Here is an 11,543-nt window from a genome sequence, read left to right on the forward strand (position 1 = left end):
AGGTGAAGTTGTAGGATCAGGGTATGCCCATTTTGAATGTTTTTTGATTGCTCTTATCAAATTGTCTACCAGTAGTAGACCATTTATGCTTTCACCAGCAGTGTATGAGAGTTTCTATCACCACCCCAACCAACCAACATAGGTTATTACCATTCTTTCCAGACTTGGCCAATCTAATGTTTAAAAATGGTATATTTCATTCTAATTTCTTCTTAAAATTACTGATAGAGTTAACACTTTTACTGGCTTTTTTTTTTTTTTTTTTTTTTGCGGTATGCCGGCCTCTCACTGCTGTGGCCTCTCCCATTGCGGAGCACAGGCTCCGGACGCGCAGGCTCAGCGGCCATGGCGCACGGGCCCAGCCGCTCTGCAGCATGTGGGATCCTCCCAGACCGGGGCATGAACCCGTGTCCCCTGCATCGGCAGGCGGACTCTCAACCATACTTGTGCCCATACTTGTCCCTTTTCCAATTTTTCAGGACCATTTAGTCTTATGAATTTTTATCTTTGACTGTCATACCATAGGAATAACATGGCTTCCAACAATCCAAAGCAATAGTTTAGCCTGGTCTTTTAGAGATACATAAAAAATATTTACAAATGAAATCTGATGTCTAGGTTTCTGTTTATAGAAAGGGAGGAATTAAGTGGGCTATAGACAAAAGGTGGTTGAATGTGTGTTTCTAATTGTTAGAGCTGATTAATGGGTACATGGAAGTTCATTATGCTATTCTTTTTATTTTGTATCTGTTTGAAGTTTTCCATAACGAAAAGTTTGTTTTTTAAGTTGACTAAGAGCTCCAGTTGACATCTTTGGTTTCTATTTTTATGACCAGCAAAAAACAATAATAAATGTTAAATATGTTTCTCTAAACTCAGTGTAATTAAACTTTAACTTTTAAATTAATGCCTTTTTAATTTTAAATTTGTATCAACTGGAATACTGCTTAATGCTTACTGACTTAAATGGTCTTGTTTATTTTCTACCAATCATGTTTTTTAAAAATTTGTTTTTAAAGAATCCCATAGGAAGATTAAATTTGGCCAATTGTACCAGTCGGCAGATAGAACCAGCCAACAGAGAATTTTGTGCAAGACGCAACACTTTTGAATTAATTACTGTCCGACCACAAAGAGAAGATGACCGAGAGACTCTGGTCAGCCAATGCAGGGACACACTCTGTGTCACCAAGTATGTATTGGGCTATAAATATTTCTATCAACTAAGTGATTGCCCACTATGTTCTTACCACTGTAAGAAATATCAGAGATGATCCTTGTCTTTGAAAAGGGTACAGTCTTAATGAGGAAACAAAACACATACACATCAGTAAGAGAGTAAGCTAATAATTAAGTCAATATAGTTAAGAAAAATACAGCATTCAAGTTATATCTTAGCTTATCATGTTTTCTAGTATACTCACAGTATAGCCATTTTCAGGACAGTTATCTAATATTCTTTGGGCTGAGTTTGAAGATTTCACATGTAATTGAGAAATCAAGTATTTTTTAAAGCAATTTGACACATCCCTTCCTGTCTATTCCCCAAATACCCTCGATTAACCTGCTGACTTACAAAACAATTTACTCTGCAAATTTCTGGTTGGAGATTAACAGAATAAACTACTGGGAGTGTCACTTTTCCTTAACCCTAATCTTAAGTATAAGATGCAAAAGCTTATTGCTAAGAGTCTAAGGTTTTTTTGCTTGGATGCCCAAGAGAAGCTTGCAGACCAACTTCAATGTACAAAATTATGATTAGGGACAAAAGTTAGAATTTGACAGAATCTCTGTTAATCAGACTGTTGCTGGATATTGCAGACAGGGAGATGGGTAGAACTGGCTTCATAAGTTTCTGATGTGGAAATATCAGAAAGTTCAGCCAAGAGACACTCTATTAAAATAGAACAAAGTTGCCCAGATACCGCCAGTTGGTTTTAAAACAGAGAAATAGGGGACGCATTCTTTGGAAATTCTTGATGTCTAGATTACTTTCAGATTAATTTAGTTGAACTCATCCACTCCTTTCCTTCGGGGGCCTTCTGTGCAGCAGTGACATCAGACAGGACAGGAGAGGCAAATTGGATTTATAGTCACTTTCTTTAGTAGCTACCCTGTTCATGGCCACAGTCAGTGAGGGAACCAACCAAAATTCAGTCCCCAAGTACTTCCTGACCACAATGGCCCTTTTTAAACATTACTCACATTTTTCATATAATCTTATCTTTTACTTGTTACATAAACCCTCCCAGACTTCGACCTTCTCCTGCGGTAGAAATAGTTATATCACATATTGCTCTAATTACTCTGTAGTTCACCTGCATGCAGTTTTTCTTATTATAACATTATTGTAACTTGAGTGAACACTTTATCCAAGCATTTGAGAGAGGCCCATTCTCAGCTCAGTCTTGGCTGAGTCTTTAGCTTTGCTTGGTGGCTTCTTAAAACTTATTTCACTTTTTGATCATATATTTTGCAGAGTATATACATTTTACAGTTCTGCATTCTCCTTTGTATTATTTATCTGTTTCTCCCCAGGGCCTTTTTGACCTATGCCTTTTATCTAAATTTAATGTATCTCATTTTTATTTCTACTAACCAACCTTGCTATCTTTCCCTCCTTCAATACTAAATATTTATCATCTGATCAATATTGCCTACTTTGAAATATAGATTATACATTTGAACTAGAAATGTTTCATCACGTGGGGAGGCAGTATTACACAGTTGAACTTTGAAGTCAACAGACCTATGTTTAAATCCTGACTCAGTGACTTACCAAATGTGACCATGGCAAGTTACTTAACTTTGCTAGCCCTCTGAAATCTCCTGTGTCAGAGGAGAAGAATAAACTCCAATGAATGACAGTAGAGGTTAATGAGTAGACACACTTAGCATGGTGTCACGCACATGGAATGAGCTCAACGAATGGTCACTATCATTACTGTAAGTATTGTTCTGTCTGTTGACTAATAGATGATCAACTCACTGTTTATTCACACTTATACCATTTCTAATACCAATGGGGAGAAATTATAAAGATGGAGAATGAGTACAATACAACATACTTCTAACACCCAGCTGTCCTCTAGAAGAATGGTCTGGCTTGTGAATTAGGGAATTCCGTTCCCCCCCGACCCTCACCTGCTGCATCAACTGGATATTCAACTTGTAGCTAAATATGGATACAAAGAAGAGATTCCTGATATGAACAAAGAGATTAGGATAGACAAAGTCTTAGGATCTTCAGATCATTTACTGTAAATACTGTGCTCTACTAATACAAGAATTAGTAGAGCACAGTATTCTTGGGACAAGAATAATGGGAGACAGTACAAAATAGTATTATCTATAGGCCAGGTGAAGGTTCATGAGTCTGTGATTCCAGCTCTTGGGGACCCTGAGTCTGAGGGATCTGGGGGGGCTCCCATATTCAGGCCTGTGGTGCGCTTGCTCTTCTAGGAAGTGACCCATGCTCAGTGGCTGTCTTGCACCACCAAATTGCCCAGTCAGACCACCTGTACAAGATTAGTTACTGTCTTTGGTTTGAAACTCCATCATTTCCCAAATGTAATCAGTGTGAGTTATGGTTCAGCTAACCAACCTGCAAGATGATTGATTCTCTTTTGTTGTAATTGGAGAAGCACTTTACTATGGGTCTCTTGATTTAGCATCCATTAAAACAGGGGTCCCCAAGCCCTGGTCTGTGGCCTGTTAGGAACCAGGCCGCACAGCAGGAGGTGAGCGGCGGGTGACCAAGCGAAGCTCCCTCTGCTGCTCCCCATCGCTCACATTACCACCTGAACCACCCCCCCGCCAGCCGTGGAAAAATTGTCTTCCATGAAACCGGTCCCTGGTGCGAAAAAGATTGGGGACTGCTGCATTAAAAGGTGGTAGAGAGTTACTCCTTTTACTATTTAGGCTCCGCCCCCCACCCCGCAACCCCCATCCCGCCCCAGCAAGAATACTTGGAGATATGGAATGGGGGAAAGGATCCTGATCTTTTTGTTTGTTCATGTAGGAACTGGCTGTCTGCAGATACCAAGGAAGAGCGGGATCTCTGGATGCAAAAACTCAATCAAGTTCTTGTTGATATTCGCCTCTGGCAACCTGATGCTTGCTATAAACCTATTGGAAAGCCTTAAACTGTGGGACATTTCCAAGTTGTATAGAGGTTTACTGACTTATGTCATAAATGTTTCTTAAGAGCATCAGTTTTGCTGGTTGCATTTTATGCTTTAAATACAAAAGGGTATGTGCCAATATTCATTCACTACATATTATGCAGTATTTATATCTTTTGTATGTAAAACTTCACCCGATTTCTCTTCTGTTATTCATAAATGATTGGAAGAAAAAATGTATTATAGTTGATTTTGCTAAATTTTAATTTAAAAGCCTCATTTTCCTAGAAATCTAATTATTCAATTATTCATGTTAAAATATTTTTTTTTAAGTAAGGAATTTTGAGTTGTCTTCCTGGAGCTGTGGGTCTCAAAGTAGAAAGGTCTTCCAGGGCTGGAGACAGAAACCTCACACTTGATCATTCTTTCTCTAGCCTCAGTACTTTTTTCTAAAGGTTGTGGTCATTTATTGATCATGATATATCTTGTTATTAGAGTACTGAAAAAAAAATCTAAGGGACCTTGCAGAAACATTTTTGGTAATGGAGGTAAGAACTTTTTCAAAATAGCAAATGTTTATTAGTCTGAAGCTTAAGGCTGCCTTCAAATAAGAGATGTGGGCATTGTGTGAGATTTGGGGGTTAAATGTTTTATTTAGAAGACTTAATAATCACATGGTTTACATTTACTCAGTTACTATAAATGCTGTGTGGTGCATATTTTCATGGAATACAGGCTTTTAAAAGTAACTATTTTTGCTCTATAGCTTACAGACTCCTCAGATATACTTGGCAAATTAGTTCTTTCTGTTCCTGTAACAAGAACAAATGTAAATTGAAGAATCTTTATATAAGAAAAGTAAACGTTACCAAGCTACTATGACTAATACTTTGCTTGCCTAAGTTCTTGTCTTTTTTCTTTTTCACATCAAGAGTATGACAGCGTCTAGTCACCCATTATGAAAATCACTTGAGAAACTGTTAACTCATGTATTACCTTTAAAAGCCTAATGCCTTTTTTTAAATTATAAAATATTGTAAATGTAGAGCATGGTCTCAACTTTAAATACACTTTCACTTTCTTCTCTGAATTGTTAAAGTTATTGATGGCCTCATTTATAAACACTAAATTCTGTCACCTCCTGTCATTTTATTTTTTACTCATTCAAATGTGTTTTTTCTTATGTGTATTATAAAAATATATTTTATGATCTCCTACCTAAATAAATACTTGCAAATGGCTTAAGGACTCAGCTATTTAAGAAATATTATTAAAATGTGCCATGCGGCTGCCCTGCATCGTAGGCTGCGGGCTTCTTGAGGGGATTGTACTGACTTGGTGAGGGTATTTCATTCATCTTTTTACCTCTAGCCCAGTGCTCAGCCCACTGTGTGTTCTTAGAGTCACTGTTGAATCAGGAGGTGGATGAAGGATCCATTTCTGAGGCATTTCAATAGAATATGGTACTCGGACGCACATTCGAGGAGATGGAGGATGATTCCCAAGTGCTTAGCAGAGACTGAGTAGATAAGTAACATCACCAGCCAAAAGAGGGTATAGGTTTGGTGGGATTGATGACAGGGCCTCTTTTATTTATTTGTAGATTTGTTTTTATTTTTTAAATTTCTTTTTAAATAAATAAATTTATTTATTTATTTATGGCTGCGTTGCTGTGCGTGGGTTTTCTCTAGTTGCAGTGAGCGGGGGCTACTCTTCGTTGCCGTGTGTGGGCTTCTCGTTGTGGTGGCTTCTCTTGTTGCGGAGCACGGGCTCTAGGCTCATGGGCTTCAGTAGTTGTGGCGCGCGGGATTCAGTAGTTGTGGCTCGCGGGCTCTAGAGCGCAGGCTCAGTAGTTGTGGCACACGGGCTTAGTTGCTCCGCGGCATGTGGGATTTTCCTGGACCAGGGCTCGAACCCGTGTGCCCTGAATTGGCAGGCGGATTCTTAACCACTGCATCACCAGGGAAGCCCTTGTGTTTATTTTTGAATAGACATTTTATGTCATTATACAAAGTTCAAAAGACACAAAGAAGTTAAGGTGAAAATTATGTCTCTTCCTCTTGTCACAGCCACTTTTGCCAATTTTGCCGTGTCCTCCTAGAGAGATTCTGTGCATATTACATCAACATATTTCTATTCTTTTGTTCATTAAATATATTTCACGCATACTGTTTGTTGTAAGTGAAAGAAAAAGGCATAACAGTATTCCTTAGCAAACATTATATCTTAGTATATGTATAGAGGGTATATAAAGTTCAGCTTTAGAAGAAATTTAAGGTAATTGTGGAACATACGTTAGAAATACCTCATAAAAGGGAACCCTCTTGCACTGTTGGTGGGAATGTAAATTGATACAGCCACTATGGAGAACAGTATGGAGGTTCCTTAAAAAGTAAAACTAGAACTACCATATGACCCAGCAATCCCACTACTGGGCATATACCCTGAGAAAACCGTAATTCAAAAAGACACATGAACCCCAATGTTCATTGCAGCACTAGTTACAATAACCAGGTCATGGAAGCAACCTAAATGCCCATCAACAGAGGAATGGATAAAGAAGATGTGGCACATATATACAATGGAATATTAGCCATAAAAAGGAATGAAATTATGCCATTTGCAGAGACATGGATGGACCTAGAGATTTTCATACAGAGTGAAGTAAGTCAGAAAGAGAAAAACAAATATCGTATAATGTTGCTTATATGTGGAATCTAGAAAAATGATACAGATGAACTTATTTGCAAAGCAGAAATAGAGACACAGGTGTAGAGAACAAACGTATGGATACCAAGGGGGGAAGGGGGGGGTGAGATGAATTGGGAGATTGGGATTGACATATATACACTACTATGTATAATATAGATAACTAATGAGAACCTACTGTATACCAGGGGGAACTCTGCTCAGTGCTCTGTGGTGACCTAAATGGGAAGGAAATCCAAAAAAGAGGGGATATATATATATGTATAGCTGATTCACTTTGCTGTACAGCAGAAACTAATGCAACATTGTAAAGGAACTATACTCCAATAAAGATTAATAAAAGAAAAAAAAGAAATACATCATAAACCATGGGAAATACTGCTCTGAAAATTTCAGTGTTTTGTGCCTAGGGGGATTGTTGAAACCATTAGAGTTGATAAGATCATCCAGGGAGTATGATGGTGGAAAGAGAAGCAAGAACAAAAAGAACATGATCTTTAGGGGAAAAGTGAAAAAGGAGTGGCTGATGATTATCTTCCATGAAAGAAATACAAGAGTGATGTCTGCTGAGACCAAAAAAGGCCCTTAAGATTTGACCACAAAATCAAAAAGTGGGTTAAAGAAAACAACTGAAATTTGAAATGGTCAATTCAATAAAATGGTTCAGGTGAAAAATCAGGTTACACAGAGGAAAAGAATGACAGATTTGACTGCATAAAAAATTTCCTTCCTGATAAATTTAAACAAAGTTTAAGCAAAGTTAAAACATAAGCCCCAGACTAGGAGAAAATATTCACAAAACATTTAATAATCAAAGAATTAATACACAAAATATATAAAGAGCTCCTTTGGCTGGTTATCATCGTTTAAGCATTTACTGTGTACCAGATTATATTCTTGGTGTTTTGCATGCATTATCTCATAATCTTCACATGACCTTATGGTATGGGCATTCAATGAGGAAACTAGCACTTAGGTAACTTTTCTAAGGCAACATGCCTGTTAGCAAGTGGAAAAATCAGGATTTGAACCTAGAACCTACATACTTTATCATTATAGTATGATGTTTCTCAAATTAATAAGAGTAAGAAAATTTAACCTAAGAAAGAGGAGCAAATAATACTAGTAGAAAATGTGTGCGCGCACACACACACACACACGCAGATCTGAAGAACCAACAAATGAAAAAATGATATTAATAAACAAAAATACGAATTTAAATGGCAGTGGGTTATTGGCCCTTGAATTGTTGGAACTAGTCAGTGTTGCTGAGAAACCCATACTCTTGGTGAGAATAGAAACTGCTACAGCCTTCTTGGATGGTAACGATAAACTCCAGTAATCTCTGAGCTAACACACAGGATCAGACTGTCACATCAGACTTGCATGCATCAGAGGTTTTATCCATATAGAGCTTTACTCATAATTTCAAGAACACAAGTGATCAAGGCACTGGCTAAGCAGGAAGTCTACAAAATCCTGCATACCTCCTGGGTCTTTCATTCCTACTTTGGACAAGTAATAGATAAGATCTCACATGAGGTTTGTGGTACATCTCACACAGCAGGGAGCCTGGAGGTAAGGCAAAGTTACCATTTTATACCCTATATAGTTATACAGCATGTGTGACTTTCTCAGGAGTCTTGCCTCATGAATCCATAAATTCTAACTTTATTTACCATAAACCATTCTTCACCAGCCATATCCTACTAAGAGCATTCCATAGATAAGAGATCTCCTAGCAAATATCATTAGTCTATTAGCCATGAGGTCAAGTTTTCAGCACATTTACAAGGAGTTTATGGGTCACCTGCCTTCTTCCTTTCCTCAGAACAAAAGGCCCGGTACTTTAACTCCTTCTTCCCCACTCTCCTCATTTGAACTTTGAGGTGAGCAAAGTTACATAGAAGGCTGATCATTATGATACTGTTTTTAAGGGGAAAAATAGAGGTAACCTGAAAGTCCACCAACAGGAAAGAAAATTGGAAATAATCTCAAGCCCATTAATAGGAAATCATGGTGCACCCTTTCTACAACACACCATGCAATGTTCAAGAAGAAAAGGAATCCATATATATATATAACTTTTCAGAACAATTCATGGGAAAGAGGGATATGCCGTGCAACATGAAACTATATATGTAACATACCTGTGTATAAATACCTAGATGAAAGTGTGGAAGGAACCACACCAAATTTTGTATTGGAAGTGTAATGGAAAGGTTGGGAGTAGCACTGGGTGGAGAAATGCTTTGACTGTTGACTCTATTTCTAGAATATTTGATATGTTTACAATGAAAATATTTTCATTTTGCTCATGTTTGTGCACTTATGAACACTTTAAAATTTAAAATCGGAATGAAACTTTGAGTGAGTGGAAGACTGAGTAGAGACTACAGGTTGTTGGATTGAGACGGGAAAGGTGCAATGGGACAGTAGTTTGGTGGGGAAATATTGAGGCAGGATATTTGTTACTGCACTGATGGGGAAGAGCTAAAGGTGAGGAAGGCCCCGAGGATAGTGGTAAAAAGGAATATAAGAGCCGGGGGAGGAGGAATTTGTGGAGCAGGGTGAAGGGTGATAGGACCCAGATGATAGGTGCAGTTTAGACCCCATCCCAGCAGTCAGCATGTTCGTGGGAACTTTGTGAACAAGTATGGTAGAATTGGGGCACCCAAACTATGCAATCATGGGGGACTGGACAGCGATCTGTAGGTTTTACTCCTTATTCATGAAATATGCTGGCTACTGGGAGCCTTGTAGAGGCTGGAGCAATTGCAATGTGGAAAACTGCACAACGGTTTCAAATATGAAGTCAGAGCGTGACCAGCTATAGCAGAGAAGGAGACTCTGCACAGGCCTCTATGGTAGTAATCCCTAAACCCTAACAGTTTATACCCTAAAAAGAGTCTGAACCCTAAAAGACTGTATGACCCCCTCCCATTTGCAGGGACTGCCAGCAGGCCCTGCCACTACTTCTAACTCCTTTGTTTTGGTTGAAAGCAGAGATATGAGAACCACCTGACTTGCAAAAGGATTTGTTATTCTGCCTTGAGAGTCCAGGAAAACTGCTATTTGAATTGTCCCTTTTCTTTTAGTTTGGGAGGTTTTTACATACCAGGAAAATGACATGGACCCTACCGACAGTAGGGTCTGTCAGTACAGACCTCCAGTTGCCAGCTGGAGGAAGAGAGCCAGGTCCTAGGGTGTTGAGCCACCTGGGAGCAGAAAGGTGCTCCATTGGTTTGTACCAGTGGCAACTATTGTTATGATCTGAACTTCACATCTTGTTGAGGCTTGGGATACATTTTTTCTTGGGACTCCACAGCCTTCTCTTGAGACTTCCTCTTGAAATCTGTCTTCTGTCATTCCTCCTGCCCACTCACTCTTGGCAGGCAGTTTTCCATGGTTCTGTGGTGTTTCTGCACAACTTGCACTTACCTTGCAAATTTGTTCTAGACTATCTTTTCACAGATGTTGTAGAAAGGTTTTGGAAGATGAAGTCGCAGCCTCTGGAGCAAAGAACAGGTTTGCTTACAACCTTGGAAGCTAGAGATAGTGTCTTTCTTGAGAGCAAAAGGCAGACGTACTGCTCATTATAAAAGATGCAGTTTTCCTAAACACAGAGTATCTCAACCCAGAGTACGTGCAGGTGTCACCTGGCCTTCGTTGCATTGTCCTATGGGAATGAGGTTTGGCGAACGAGCACAAATGCTGATGCTCTGACTACTGTTGTCGCTGTGATACAGTCCTTTGTCCCTAACCCAGGATTGTCTTCTGTCAGCACACATGAAACTGTGGCCGGCTAAATGGTTAGCCTGCAAGTAGGATAAAAATCTCAGCCCCTTTGCCTACCTGAGTTTGTCTGATCTGCCTCATGTTTCTAAATCCCAACCTGGGGTAAGTATGGAGATGCAAGAAAAAATAAAATCCCAGGTGGTGAGAAGCAACGCTCATCAAGGACTGATTGAAAGACAAGCATTTTTAATGTTACCCTTGGAACATGCACTTTCGGCTCAGGCACTTATTCTAAATTGTGTTTCCATTTTTTTTGCCATCCGCCTATTTTGATGGACAAGATAAGAAAGAGCAATGGGGCTTCCCTGGTGGCGCAGTGGTTGGGAGTCCGCCTGCCGATGCAGGGGACACGAGTTCGTGCCTCGGTCCGGGAAGATCCCACATGCCATGGAGCGGCTGGGCCCGTGAGGCATGGCTGCTGAGCCTGCACGTCCGGAGCCTGTGCTCCACAACGGGAGAGGCCACAACAGTGAGAGGCCTGCGTACCACAAAAAAAAAAAGAAAGAAAGAAAGAGCAATGGGAAAATTTACTGATCTTTGGGATAGTTTCAAGTACACCGACTACAACATTATGCAGTGGCCTTTTTATGAGGACCTACGGGAAGAATTTGTCTCAGGTATTAGGAAAAGCTGCATTTCTGTTGAACAGCTGTGGTGTGTTTGTCCTATGGACACAATAAATCTTGTAACTGACTGTGTATCTCAGCACCTTGGAAGAGAATGAAGACAAATTTGTGGTCTAGCTCTTGGAATTAATTGAGGCCAGACAGTATGCATTTGAGATATTAAGTTTACCCCAGGGCCTCCCTGGTGGCGCAGTGGTTGAGAGTCCGCCTGCCGATGCAGGGGATACGGGTTCGTGCCCCGGTCTGGGAGGATCCCATATGCCGCGGAGCGGCTGGGCCCGTGAGC

General features: G+C 39.7%; 1 protein-coding gene across 3 annotated transcripts in view; it reads left to right on the forward strand.

Annotated features, from left to right (window-relative positions):
- The window catches only part of ANLN (anillin, actin binding protein), a 54,558-nt gene extending 49,186 nt beyond the window's left edge, over nt 1-5,372 (forward strand). For all 3 annotated transcript variants that reach the window (XM_082633046.1, XM_082633048.1, XM_082633047.1), the window contains 2 exons: nt 1,020-1,192; nt 4,022-5,372. In XM_082633046.1, the coding sequence (XP_082489172.1) occupies nt 1,020-1,192; nt 4,022-4,145 (297 nt within the window). In that variant the 3' untranslated portion in view covers nt 4,146-5,372. The remainder of the gene's footprint in view (nt 1-1,019; nt 1,193-4,021) is intronic.
- The last annotated feature ends 6,171 nt before the right edge of the window (nt 5,373-11,543 follow it).

Source organism: Mesoplodon mirus (assembly GCF_964341445.2).
Source record: "Mesoplodon mirus genome assembly, chromosome: 9".
In the NCBI taxonomy this organism is placed as follows: Eukaryota; Metazoa; Chordata; class Mammalia; order Artiodactyla; family Ziphiidae; genus Mesoplodon; species Mesoplodon mirus.